Below are 15,265 nucleotides of genomic sequence, written 5' to 3'. Positions count from 1 at the left end.
GATGCCAGAGAGCCCCGGTTCAGATCCCACATATGAAGGCCAGTAACACTGCCCTCTACAGCTAAGATGCTGAACAACAGCTCGACCTGGAGCTGGGCTGCCATGGGTCGCCGGCGATGGGGTAGGCTGCAGTCCCCTGCTGCAGTGAGCTTCCATAAGCTACCATGTGTGGCCAGCAGCTAGCGTGAGCGGCCGGCAGCTGGTGTGAGCTGCCAAGAGCCGCCGAGAGCAGCCATCCAGAGACCAACTTGGGCCAGTGAAGCAACATCCTCCACAACTAGACTGAAGAACAAAACAACAACAACTTGTCTGTTCCCCTTCCCCCAATTCCCAAATAAAATGTTTTAAAAAAAAAAAAAGACTGCTTGTTCGATGGTGGGCTACACCTGCCCACAACTAAGACTGAACTCGGCACCTTGAGCTGAGTTGCCACTTAGATAGCTCAGTGGATAGAGCGTGCACTCTTAACAGCAAGGCTGCTGGTTCAACTCCCACATAGGATGGTGGCTACACCCACCCGCAACTAAGATTGAACACAACACCTTGAGCTTAGAGGCCATGAGCTGCTGAAGGGTAGCCAAATGGCGACTGGCACCCTCCACAACTAAGATTGAAGAACAACAACTTGGCTGGTCCCCTTCCCCAATTCCTGAACACTGTTTCCCTCCCCCAATTCCCTAGTTTAAAAAAAAAAAAAGGAATGAATTTTGTCACAAGTTGGTTTATTTAAGAATGAGATTATGAGAAAGGCTACGTAGCTTCTCTCTGGGAATTCTAAAAGTGTACCGAATGTCAACATATAGGTATAAATGCATGAATCTACAAAAAAAAAAACAAGAAAAAAAGTTTTATATTTTTTGTGAAAAATAGACTTTTCCCCAACTTGTTCAGAACTTGATTACATTTATTGTGATTCTAACACTTACCTAAAATGGTGAAATACTGTGTTGTATGGAGGACAAAAGAATAGATTTTAAAAATTTATGACCTGGCAATTTGTGGTGTGGGAAGCACGCTTATTTACAAGGTTGACATATCTACATGTATACTACAAAGATTGTCTTTTTCAAAAATGTGATTTGTAGCCAGCACATCTGTTGTTCTTATGTAAGGGATTAAAATGAACTATTTTTGTTGAAGTTCAGCTGCAGAGTAACAGAATGTTAACACAGCTTGCTAAAAAAGTTACCTATAAAAAAAAAGTTACCTATTTTAGATTTTGTTTCTTTGTAATTGAACTTTTAAAATGTTCTTTTTCCTCTATATGAGAAAACTTCATACTTCATTAAAAAATAGAAGTTTTATGTAGTTTTAAGTTGTATTTTTGTCATACTATAGCATTTAGATGATATCTAAGTCTTTGTGGCTTAGCATTTTACATGTTAAATTATATCCAAGTTTAATTTTTCCCAGTAACAATGTTTTATAATACTCTCATTAACATTATTAACTCTTTCTCCTTTGAATGTAAGATTGTTTTTCTCTTATAAAAATCTCAAATAAACTTGTTCTGGCTGTCCCCTTCAAATGGAACAAGGTTATTTGTATTAGGGCTTATTATCAGGAAATCCTGGCTATCATCTTACATTCCCAAGTTAAACTATATGCATGCAGTCTCTGTGAAGGGGTGGGGGAAAACTCTTCACATATTTCTGTTGTAATTTTATAACAAATGTGAATCATTTAATTGGTCAACCTTCAGGAAACTGACCTTTCTCTGATTTCCTGTGTTTCTCAAAACAACAGCAACAACAACACTCAAATTGAAAACTACATAGTTAATGATTCAGTCCTGCTTAAAGGAATATATACTGATCCTCTAAAACAGCGGTTCTCAACCTGTGGGGCGCGACCCCTTTGGGGGTCGAACGGCCCTTTCACAGGGGTCGCCTAAGACCATCAGAAAACAAAAAGATACTTACATTACGATTCATAACAGTAGCAAAATTACAGTTATAGAGTAGCAACGAAAATGATTTTATGGTTGGGAGTCACCACAACATGAGGAACTGTATTAAGGGGTCACGGCATTAGGAAGGTTGAGAACCGCGGCTCTAAAAGGTTCATTGAAGTAAATTATAGAGGGAAGAAGAGTAGAGTAAAATGCCTAGCTTTCAAGTTGCCCACAGTCTAGATCAATCCTTCTTAAACCGTAAGGTGCATATGATCTCCTGAATTTCTTGTTAAAATTCAGGTTCTAGTTTGGTGAGTCTGGGGAGGGACCTGAGTCTACATTTCTAACCAGCTCCCAAGTGATGCCTATGTTGCTGGTCCTTGGATTATACTTGGAGATGTTGGCATCAAAATAGACTGTCCTTCGTATTCATAGAAGAGTCTGCCTGTAGATCATATGTGACATACATTTGCTAATGTTTTTATCATCATCATCACAGAGCTGGACTCTGGTACAGTCATGTTCTGGAGAACAACAATCCTATAATATTAACTTAACCTGGAAAGAATCCATGGCTCTGGGCTTTATTAGTACTGTCTTTCTAGCTAGCTGAGCTCCACAGAGAACTAAACAGACAGACATGGAAACAAAAATCAAATTGTTAGAACTAAGTGTTAATAGACCAGATTGATCCAATAATATAATTGTAATATGGAAGGATATATGTTCATTGGTTCTGTTTTGATTTTTTGAACTCGTGTCCACCTTATTGGAAAGCAGATCTTTGCTGGGAAAAGAAGTCATTCAAGCAGGTGTCATCAGGGCACAGGTGGGGAATCTGAATGCATGAACTGTGCTGGGAGGAAGGGGTGGCAGGGTATCATAGAGAGGGTGCGTTTCACTCCCCCACTGCCATGTAACATGGCTGGCCCAGCACGGTCAGAACTTCCAACTTCTCAAGAAAAGCCATAAATACAAATTTCATGTGAAATTTCCTAATTTAAAAATGTTGGCTACCAATTTAAATTCTTTTAAAACCTTATGTGGGCCAAGAAAACACATCTGTGTCCCAGACACAGCTCTTGAGCCACCCCCATGTACAATATCCAGTGTAGGCTACATTGAAGTCTCACAATTGAAAAATTATGTATTTTCAAAATGAAACTTTTGTCTTTAGACATTTTAGTCAGAAGAAATAGCCTCTGTTTTATTTATTTGGAGGTATTGGTGTGAGATTGGTGTGTGATCATGAAACCTGTCTTTTTTGTCTTCTTTCGCATTCCAGATTACAGGACAGGCCCATGTTTCACTCAGGTCAACAACCAAATGTGCCAAGGGCAGCTGACAGGCATTGTCTGCACGAAGACTTTGTGCTGTGCCACCATCGGGAGGGCCTGGGGCCACCCCTGTGAGATGTGTCCCGCCCAGCCTCAGCCCTGCCGACGGGGCTTCATCCCTAATGTCCGCACTGGAGCTTGCCAAGGTGAGTTAGCCTTCTGCCTGGGTGCAGTCACCCACGTGGCAGGTCTTCCTTTACTGCACTGCCACTGTGGGTGGTAACCTTGAACCCAGTACCGTGTCTAAGAGGGAACTCGTTTGCAAGCCTGACTAGAGATGGCTTACCTTTTGGCCACCTATTAAATGATTATTTTTCAACTCCTAACATAAATGGAGAAGAGATAGCAATAATATGAAAAACTGGGGAAAATAAAATAAATACAATTGAAAATATTTAATACAATCAAAAGATGGGTTTACTCCATGTCTTCATCCACTTCCTACCATGGCCTGTCAAACTATAAATATGGAAATACCTATGAAAAACATTTTATCCCTTTCTCCTAATCTCATTCAAGATAGAACCTGAGTCTAGGCAACAGGGAGAAGAGAGATGCCCGATATTATTTTGTTTTTTCTTCTAAATAACTTCTTATTTTTCAATTGCAATTGACATACAGTATTATTGTATATTAGTTTAAGGAGTTCAACATACTGATTAGACATTTATATAACTTACTAAGTGACTCCTACAAGTCTAGTACCCATCTAACACTATTCATAGTTATATTATTGATTATATTCCCTATGCTATATTTTATATCTCAATGACTGTTTTTATAACTGGCAATTTGCACATCTTAATCCCTTCCCCTTTTTCACCCATCCCCTGAAACCCCTCCCATCTGGCAATCAAAATATTCTCTGTATGAGTTTGTTTCTGTTTTGTTTGTTTGTTTATTTTGTTTTTTAGATTCCACATATAAGTGAAATCATGTGATATTTGACTTGCTTTGTCTGACTTATTTCATTTAGCATAATAACCTCTGGGTTCATCCATGTTGTTGCAGATGGCAAGATTCATTTTTTATGACCAAGTAATATTCCATTGTATATATGTACCACCTCTTCTTTATCCATTCGTCTGTTGATGGACAGATAAGTTGCTTCCATATCTTGATGACTGTAAATAACGCTACAGTGAACATAGGGATGCATATGTCTTTTTGAATTAGTGTTTTGAGTTTCTTTGGATAAATGCTCAGAAGTGGAATTGCTGCGTTCTTCTCTGTCTCTTGTTATAGCCTTTTTTTAAAAGTCTATTTTGTGTGATGTAACTTTTGCTACCCTGGATTTTCTTTGTTTCCATTTCAATGAAATATCTTCTTCCATCTTTTCACTTTCAGTCTGTGTGTGTCTTTCGATCTGAGATGTGTCTCTTGTAGACAACATATGTAAGGATATTGTTTTCTTATCCATTTAGCCACCCTGTGTCTTTTTAAATGGAGGATTGAATCCATTTATATTTAAAGTAATTATCAATAGATATGTAGTTATTGCCATTTTATTGTTCATATATATATTTGTTTTCTTCTGCTTCTTAAAGAAGCCCCTTTAACATTTCTTTTGTAATGCTGGCTTAGAAGTGATCAACTCCTTTAGCTTTTTCTTGACTGGGAAGCTCTTTATCTGTCCTTTGATTCTCAGTAATAGCTTTGCTGGGTAGAGTAATCTTGGTTGTAGGTCCTTGCTTTCCATCACTGAATATTTCCTGCCAGTCCCTTCTGGGCTGCAAAGTTTCTGTTGAGAAATCAGCTGATTATATTATGGGAGCTTCCTTGTAGGTAGCTAACTGCTTTTCTCTTTTTGCTTTTAAGATTCTCTCTTTTTCTTTAACCTTTGGAATTTTAATTATGATGTGTTGGTGTGGGTGGGCTTCTGTGGGTTCATCTTGTTTGGGACTTTGCACTTCCTGGGCTTATACGAGTATGTCTATTTCCTTTGCCAAATTAGGAAAGCCATCATTATTTCTCAAAATAGGTTTTCAATTCCTTGCTCTTTCTCATCTCCTTCCGGTACCCCAATAATGTGAATGTTGGTACACTTGATGTTGTCTCAGAGGCCCCTTAAACTATCCTCATATTTTTGGATTCTTTCTGCTGTTCCCATTGGGTGTTTTCTGCTACCTTATTTTCCAAATCGCTGATTCTAATTTGTTGATTTCTAATGTATTTTTTATTTCAGTTATTGTATTCTTCATTTATGACTGGTTCTGTTTCATGTTTTCTATCTCCATTCTTGTTTCCTATCGCTTTGTTGAAGTTCTCCCTGAGATCACTGAGCATCCTTATAACCGCTGTTTTGAACTCTGCCTCTGGTAGATTGCTTATCTCCATTTTTTTTTTTAGTTCTTTTCTTAGAACTTCTTTCTGTTTTGTTCATTTGGGACATGTTTCTTTGTCTCCTCATTTTGGCTGCCTCCTTGTGTTTGTTTCTGTGTATTAGGTAGATCTTCTATATCTCCCAGTCTTTGCCTGGTGTTCTTAAGTAGTAGGTGTGCTGTGGGGCTCAATGGCGTAGTCTCCCTGGTCGTCTGAACCGGGTGCTCCATGTATGTCCCTTGTGTGGGTTGTGTGTGCCCTCTTGTTGTAGTTGAGCCATGATAGCTGTTAGCACAACAACAGGAGGGATTGATCCTCAGGCTGATTGTCTGTGAGGACTGACCGTGACTACAGCCAAGGAGCTGTTGTTCAGGACTCACTTTAGTGGAACTCTGGTATCTGCTGAGTCTTCTCTTTGGGTGTGTCGTTTGTAGAGGTGGTTGAGTGGTGCTCTGTTGTGGTCTAAAGCTGGCCACTAAGTGTGCTGGTTCTGGAGCCTCTTGCGAGGGGCTCTGGTGCAGGCCAAGTTCAGAGGATACCTGTGCCCTGTCCGGGGCCATTTGGTATGTGTGACAAAATGATCTGCAGATGGTTGCTGCTTGTTCTGGGCTTGGAGGTGCCTGCAAGAAGCTAAGCTTCGAACCGAGGCTGACTGCCACTAGTGCCAGGCTTGGGGAGACTTACCCATGGATATGGGGTACACCACGGCCAGAAGCTGCTTGTTTAGGGTGTGTAGACTTTTGAGAGATTTTAGGAAAGTCCACAGCATGAGCCAAGACAGGTCATTTGTATGAGAAAGCCACTGGATGTGGCTTAGGTGGGCCCAAATGTTGGGTGGGTTGGGGTCTCAGTGAATAAGCAGGTTGAGATAAATGGTGTTAGCCAGATTGATGGAGACTGATATGGCCCCTGCAGGCTAGGTGAGGGGAGGGCTCAGCAAAAGAACAGTGGATTTGAACAGCACTTCTGTCTGGGAGAAAGATGCCCCTGCAGCCCTCGCCGTACGCCAGACAGTTCAGTTTCTCTCCATATGTTACTGGCACTTTTCAAGCTCCTGCCCTCATGCTAGAGCTCAGAGCCAGCGAGTCTGTCACTGAGTAAGTCTGTACACAGGCCCTTTAAGAAAATGCTTGGGTCTTCAGCAGCCCTCCATCTCACTCAACCACAATTGTCGTTGGTTTTCATAGCCTGAATTTATGGGGTGTTCTCCTCCTGGCACTGCAGCTCTGGGCCGGGGAACCTGGGGTGGGGCTGGGACCTCTCACTCCACAGTGGGCACCTCCGCAGCCGAGATATCCCTCCTGATTTTTAACTGCCACACATGGGTGTGCGACCAACCTGTTCCATCTCTGCCCCTCCTACCAGTCTCCACGTGGCTTCTTCTGTTTATTTTTAGTTACAAGAGTTTTGTTCAACTAGTCTTTAGGTGGTTCTCAGTAATGATTGTTCTGTAGTTTAGTTGTAATTTTGATGTGGTTTGGGGAGGAAGCAAGCACATCATTTATGGACTTTACCATCTTTGTGTGATATTGTTATTAACAGTTTTCAAAGACAAAGTGTGAACTCCATCCATGACTTAAGGTTATTTCAAAGCTTATAACCTGGTTGGTTACAATGTTGTCTCCAGGCAATCTTTCCAACCACACCCTGATATATATTTTATATATCAGGGCTAGATTGGGGCTTTGAGGATGATACAACAGTAAACTCCAAGCCAAATAGCTGAAACTTGTTATATATTGAATTGTTGGAAAAGTCATGACATATTTTTTCTGTTTTTCGTTGCAAAAATGCGTCATGACTGCTGACAACCCAATATTTACAGGCTAATTACTTTATTTTCAGCCATCATGATTCTCTTACCCTTTTTTTTGATATTTTTCTGATGTCATATGTATTAAACCCATTTTTAGAGCTTGGAAACAGAACTATTTAATGAACTTGCAAAAGGCAATAGTATCTTGAGAAGCTGGAAAATATTTTATGTTGTTTAAAGAAATGATATCACTCACATTGGAGATGTGGAGAGCTAGGTTTATTTGTTATATTAATAATTAAATCATATACAAAGTTAGATGTGAAGTCTTTTAAATTGATGTTAGTAACCCATGTCAGGGGTAGAGATGTTATCTGCTTAGCCCATGTAAATTGTATATTACAAAAAACCAGTTCAGTGTCCTAAAACCCAGTGAGAATTGTGGGTTGGAGTGCCTGTGTATAGCTAGCCTCAATTCATTAAATAATAAAACTCAGGTGCTCTGCATAATTTAGTAAATTTATCCCTGACAGAGACCTACAAAGATTTTTGTTATCTTTGTAAAAGACCATATTAAAAAATGGTCTGTATTTAATATCTTTACAAATCAACACTATAGGGATTCCCAAAGGATGACCATATAACTCAAGAGATTAGCAGCTTTATTAGCAACATGGCATATAAAAACCATGTCAGCTGTGGACTTAGAATGGTTTTGCAAATGTTTTGTCTCTTGGATGACTATCACAGGCTAGACCTAAGTATGAAGATTGAGTTAAATGTTTTTAACCTGTTTTTTTACTGTGGATAGTAAAATTCTATATCTTTGATATGACTACCAGTCTGATTATATATAGTCCCTGATAAAACAACAATTTTTTTCTTTAGAAGATATGCTATACTATATACTGTATAGTATTTACTGTACTACATAGATTTCCTAGATTAGTATATAGATTACCATATAATTTACATAGATTACTATTAAAGATAAAATACTATGTAGATTTCCTAGATTAATGCTAACTAAATTTACTAGAGTAACACTTTTTGTTAATTCTGCAGCATTTTTCACTTTCTAATATATTTGCTTACTTTTTGTCTTTATTGCTTTTACTCTCCCCAGCTATAATGTAAGCTGAATCAGGGCAGAAATCTGTTTTATTTATTAATATCTCTTGAGACATCTAGAACACTGCCTAACATGTAATAGGTGTTCAGTAAGTATCTTTTGAATTAATAAATGGGATTAAAATTAAAATACTTCCAAAAACCACTCTTTTATAGAAATAGTTCAAGTTGAGAAAAGCCCTTAACTTCAACCAGAACATAGCAAATTACTGACTCTCCTCATCTTCTATATTTGTCCTTCTGCTTTTTTTACCTTGGTATTTTGTCAGAGCGCCCTAGATTTTCTGAACACAATTATTAAAATTGTATGATCTTATCTCAAACTTTCTGAACGTCCTTCAGGATTTAGTAATGTCTGCAGTCTTATTTATTCGATTTGTTTATGTAGCAAAGATAAGTTTTGGGTTCTGTTTGCCTAAAAACCTAATGGATTAATAGAGCAACAGGAGCAAAGTGAAACTTGCCACATGGTTAAAATGTCTGGAAAAGCAAGTTTAAACTGTTCTGCTTTATTTCAAAATCATGGCATAGTCAGAAAGTTCTCAATTAAATACTGATTCTCAGTTCAGGCTATTTTAAGACTACATCTTACTGTGATTTCATTTTTCCCTTTAAATTCCTAGACTGTTTCCCAAATACTGCTGCCAAATTAACTTGGAAGATGCAGGGCATGAAAAAATAACATAATAAAACTTGATATGTATGTGTCATATTTTTCTTTATAATAGTGATCAATTTTTATAGGATAATTGAACATTTTATAGAGTTAAAAATAAACTTCAGCTGTGTAGATGGTAACTGTAAATAACTTAATATTGTTTCTAAAATGTGGTTCTTATTAACAAAGGGAGGACATTTCTGAAGTTCTGAATGTAAAATTGTCCTGTGGCTGATGCAATTAGTGAATTACCTTATGTACGGCTTCAGAGGGAATGAAATGTGATCTTGTTGTAAACAGAATAACTGTGAAAAATGAGGGCTGACAGAAAAATTCAGATGATACTTTTAAAAAATTAAGCTGCAAGGAAAGCAGTCAGTATAACTGTTGCCATAATGACTTTCTGGCCGTACATAAGCAGTGTCAGAAAGGGACATTCCTTGGGTGCTGTGAGGTCAAATCATAATGTTTCTTGACTCCTTCCATATTGAGAGCCATTTCGCTTCTAGCCCTTGTGCCTGTGTCTAATCCACACTTAATCTTATACTTTCTTCCATTTTATTACACAGTAAAGGACCAAAGTTAACTAAGATAGGGCTTAAAATTTAGGCTCTCGTAAAATGAGTGAATTAAGATTTTTAAAATTGGCATTAGACCCTTTCACAAGAATATTTACAAATTTAAATGTGTTATCACTTTCCACATGCATATGTTGTATTATTGCCTTACAAATGGTTTCTTCTCTGTTATTCATTGCAGTCTTATGAATCTATTCTAATTAGAAAGATATTTTTCTTAAGGTTAGTACTTGACTTGGGTTCTTTTAGATTTTCAAATGAACAGTGTACAGTTAAATTTTTAAAAATATATTAAAATGAAATCTGCACAGTTATTTATGTTATTTGATATTTAGGAATTAGGCTTTCAAATGAAAACATGGCAGAAGAAATTTGCTCATTAAATTCTATCTTTTACTTTATCATCAACAATAGTAATAGACTGATGATGAGCCTCAGCCCTGTTCCTGGCAACATGAGAGGTGTGGTATTCACACATATATCGTGAGTTAGGCCCTAGCTAGGGACCCGAATAAAGTAATAGAAGTACAGGCCCTGAGTCTCTCACTGAAAAACAAATGCTGGTGCGGTTCTTTTCAAGTGGTATTAGTGTACAGAAATATGTAATTCCTTTACTCTGACTGCACATGAAAAATGGAGAGAAGTTTAATCTCGCTGAAGCCGGGCAGGCATGGCTAGTTCCTCAATTGTAGACAGAGAGGAAGATGTCCACAGTAGAAAAAGTTCTTTCCAGGCTTTCCATATAGCACTAAGTAAAAAGGTGATTTGGTTCATTTGAATAGTTTGAATTATTTACGACAAATTTATCTTGGCTATCTACAGAGACCAAATTACCTAGATCATTACAGAGTTTAACTTGAATTCATACTGTGTGAATACAAACCATTCCACTACAATCCAAAACATTTACTTAAAACATACTTGATTATAAAAACTCTTATTTAAAATAGCAGTCTTCCCCTTCTTCTAACTCAATGAAAACTAACAAGAGTAACAGAGAACAAGGCATTCTACAATAAAAGTCCACAGCCCTCATTGAAAGCAGCGATGGACACATGCAGGTGTTGGGAAGTCACGGGGACAGGGAGAATGTTCTAAGCATTTACTATGAGTATCAGCATCCTGGAAGGCCGTTCAGTGGTTGTGGATGTTCTGTCGGAGAGAAGGAGAACACCCCTGGAAGTCATAGATCTGTTGCAGACCCTCAGAGTAAAGAAGGGAGAATGGAAGGAGAAACTTGGGAGGCAAAACATTTCTAATATTGTCTACCTGGTTCCAGCCCACAGACACTCTCTGAGGCAAAGCAGAGGAAAGGAAAAAGAGGATGTAAGGACCACTGGTGAGCATCTGGGAGAGTCAGTCTCTGAAAGGGCATAAGATGGGAGCCACATCACCACCTGAAAGCTGAAAATTAATACCCAGGGTAGGGGTGAGGGGAATGGGCGGAGGGAGGAAGGAAATAGGTGAAAAGGTATTTCAAGCAGTATTTGCTTTAAAGTTTTCAAACCAATCCATTTCCTCTTGGTTATCCCCTTCCTTGCTTTAGGAGGAAATGGCACCATTTAAAGATGAATAATAAAGAGAAAAGGCCCACATATAAAAAACTGAAGAGAGAAAAAGAACATAAGGAAAAGGCAGATAAACATGCTTCAAAGAAGAATTCCCAAATAAATACTAAGTTCATATACTCCTATCTTAAGGAAATGAAAAAACAATATGGTTCTTATTTTAATAAGTGCTCAAAAGAGAGTTATAAGAGTTCAGTAAAGACAGATAAAAATAAATTGGTAATACTCAAGAAAGAAACTGAGGAAGGATTTAAATCTTTATCTAATGTAAGGCAAATGATGCATTATACATATATACATACAAGCATACAGAAAACGGAAAAGAATTGGGGACAGTGGTTAAGCTTGAGGAAATCACAAATCAAAATGTCAAGAACAGTAAGCAATGATTATAAAGAAGCTGATACACAATGAAGTCAGACTAGAGAAGCTGATGAAAGGAACTGAAAAAATGCTTAAAGATATCATGGAAAATTTTCTAAAACAGGTAAAAATTTCAATCTGCAGATTGGAAGGCACAAACCTTCAATAAAAAGAATACAGAGAATCCTGTGGGCATAAGACAGAATAAATAATTTTTAAACGGGAATATCCCAGCTCAAACTTCTATAGAGCAACTCATAAACCATAAAACAGTGTCTGCAAACTTCTGAGGTAATAATAACCTGTATTTGATTTGATTTATATTTAAATAAAATAACTTTAGTTACTCTGAAGAGTATCAGTTATAGGTGGTCTAGAGTGGAAGCAGAGAAACCAGTTAGAAGGTTCCTGCAATAGTAAAGGTGATATGTTGGAGGCTATGAGACCAGAATACAGGCAGAGGGAAGGGAGATCTGAGGTATATTTGGGAAGTAAGCACTTGTTAACTTCTGATGGAACAACGTGAGACAAGTAAGTGAGACAACAGAGTTCTTCTAGTTAATCTAGGTTTCTGACTTTGACAATGGGATAAATGATGATCATATTTGTTGAAATAAGGAACATTGAGAGAGAACCATGATCTGTTCTTTGTACTACAAGTTCAGAGTCTTACGGGTAGTAAATTACCAGTATTTGCTTGTTGGGATGATCATTTATTCCACATTTTAATTTTGTGACTACTTGAATAGGTTTTCTGGGTGAATCAAACCACATTGCACAGTTGCCAAGACACCTGTATTTCTCAGATTCCAGGTAGAGACAGACATGTTCTTCAATTGCTATACTTACATGCTGACATTCCTTTCTATAGAAATACAAGTACTATGTATGAATATCTATGGAGTGTAGATCCATTTCCATTTTAAAAGTGGATCTAATTTGGTGAAAGGCAAAGTTCAAAAGCACGCACTGTTAAATGTAGTAAATAGAATTGGGTCCATGGTCCCCACAGATAGAAATTAATTGAACATTTTTATATGCCTGTACCACTGCACAAATTTTTCCATATTTTAATGTGAACTAAAAATAATATACCACCTAATACTAATTTATATAATAAAATCAGTTTGATCTTTCATGGCAAGTTTGTTTGGAGAAGTTGGAGAATAAATGAATTCATGAACTAGAATTACTATTGCTTTGTTACATTAGTTGTAACCTTAATAAACATAGACTGAAGTGATTATAGAAGGTCAAATTTCAAAAGATTTCATTTTGTTCTATAAAATTCTTACACCTGATTTGAAGTAATTCAACATTTTAAGACATAGTAACTTCGTGTCTGAATTGAAGGGATACATAGAAACACATCTGTATAGTAATCTGGGCATTGGAAAACTAATCAGACATTAGTAGTTGCTGATGCTAGCACTTTGAGGATGTAGAAACTCTTAAATAGTTTCAAGGTCTGAGGCTTGCTTCTTTTAGTTTTATAGGTAGCACTTATATATGCTTCTACATGCAAGTTGATTTTTTCTATAAGATTTCTTTAAAATTTCCTTTTTTATTTTAATGATTAACTTGATCTACCTTAAAAAATTTTGTATATTTCTGTAGTCTAGGATACTTCAAAAATAAAGGTTTTATTTTTCCTTCTAGGAAAATACTTTTTAGGCAATTACAAAATAAACCCTGTAAAATCGGTTAGCCTTTTTCTTTGAAAAATTACTAAATCTACTAAATATGTAGTCAAAAGATTTTATGAATTGTATTAAGGGATTTATAGGTTTGGCCTCATTTTTCAGCTTATACCATGATATTGTTTCTCTGATTTATCTGCCAGAAAAGAGGTTTCTAGGGGTGTGTTATGTCACATTGTAATTAGGGTAGGAATGTAATACAGTTTGAAAATAACACGGTTTGAATGTTGTGAATTAAACTGTTTGGTATATAAACTTCTTGTTATGTATTTCATTCTAGTTGCCTTTTGTTTGGATCAGATATCCTTTATAAGACAATGACATCTACTGTAATTTCAGTATAAAAATATTTTGGACTGTTGTAATGAGTTTTCTATATAGATAGCTAAAGTGAGGAAGAAATAAATATGCTAACCACTTTTGTGTGCTTGAATTCTCTAACTCACTAATGTACACCAATCTTGTGTGCTTATCAAAGAATAATAGGGTAAGGCAATATATACTGGCATAGAGATATCCATATAATATTTTTAATAAATAAAAGCAAGATGGAGAAAACACATAACATGTAATCTTATTCATGTGCAACAAACAGATCACCACTCTGAATGTATATTAAGAGTGAAAGAACAGACGGCTAACTTATTTCAGTGGTTATCTCTTTAATTTTCTATTTTATGTATCATTAACATTTATTACAATAAACATTATTTTGTAATTAAAGATACAATATTAATAAATCTGTGACCCTGTCACCTTGAATAATGTAAATTTACATATGCTTATATATTATATTTATTTTTATATACAGTGTTTATCATAACAATGCAGTGAATTAGAGATAATTATCTTTTACACAGAGAAATTAAGACAAATTTACATAGACATAAAATGATAAGATTTAGAAACTCTAATTCAAAGGATTTTTTTCATTCCCCTATAGTATGTTAGCTGTAGTTTTTTGTGCATGCTCATTTTCAAATTGAGGTTTCCTTTTATTCCTGGTTTACTGATTTTTAAAATCATGAATGAGTGCTGAATTCTGTCACTTGCTTTTTTTAATCTATGAGGTAATGATATGTTTTCTCTTCCTTGATCTATTAATAAGAGTATAACGAATTATATTGATTGACGTTTGAATATTGAAACCACCTTAAATTCCTGGGATAACCCCACTTGGTCATGATATAGTAGCGTTTTTATATGTTGCTAGAGTTGACTTGCTAAGAATTTTCATGTGCCTGTTCCAAAAAGATTATTTTATTGGTTTTTTTCTTATAATGTATTTGTCTGGCCTTGGTGTCAGGGTGATGCTAGCTCAATAAAATGGGTAAGGCAGTGTTTCCAATTTTCTCTGTAAGAATTTGTGTACAACAGCTATTCTTTCTTCCTAAATGTTTGAAAGAGATCAACAGTAAAGCTACCCTGGAACTGAAGTTTTCTTTGTGCAAAGATTTTGTATGAATTAAATTACTTTAAGACATATAGATCTATTCATATTATGTTTGCTCTTGAGTGAGCCTTAGCATTTCTGTCTTTCAATCTCTATAGAGACCTTTTCAATCTCTATAGAATTTTAGTGATGCACCCACTCTTATTCCTGATGTTAATCATTGAATTCTTCTCTCTCTCCTTTTTCTTGATCAATCTTAACAGAAATCTATCAGTTTTACTTATATTTGTAGAGAGCCAGGTTTTGTAGTTATTAGTTGTCTTAGTGTTTGTCAGTTGTTCTATTTTATCATTATTATTTTCTTGCTTCTGTTTACTTTAGGTTTAATTTGGTCTGTCTTAAGTTTTTATATGAAAACTTAGATCACCAATTTTAGACTTTTCTCATTTATTTATTTATTTATTTATTTATTTTTAATTATTTTTTATTGTGAAATACACATTTTTTAGAATTAGTTTCAGCTGTACAACACAGTGCAATAGTTATACTTTTTACCCCTCGAGGT

At 36.2% G+C, this 15,265-nt stretch overlaps 1 protein-coding gene across 1 annotated transcript in view; it reads left to right on the top strand.

Moving 5' to 3' along the window:
* The window catches only part of FBN2 (fibrillin 2), a 280,792-nt gene that overhangs the window by 79,500 nt on the left and 186,027 nt on the right, over nucleotides 1–15,265 (top strand). The window contains exon 6 of the mRNA XM_019635313.1: nucleotides 3,180–3,377. Coding sequence (XP_019490858.1) covers nucleotides 3,180–3,377 — 198 coding nt within the window. The remainder of the gene's footprint in view (nucleotides 1–3,179; nucleotides 3,378–15,265) is intronic.

The sequence above is a fragment of the Hipposideros armiger genome, unplaced genomic scaffold (assembly GCF_001890085.2).
Source record: "Hipposideros armiger isolate ML-2016 unplaced genomic scaffold, ASM189008v1 scaffold_21, whole genome shotgun sequence".
Lineage (NCBI taxonomy): Eukaryota > Metazoa > Chordata > Mammalia > Chiroptera > Hipposideridae > Hipposideros > Hipposideros armiger.
Note: the sequence above shows the minus strand (reverse complement) of the source record. Positions and strands in the feature narration are given on the sequence as shown.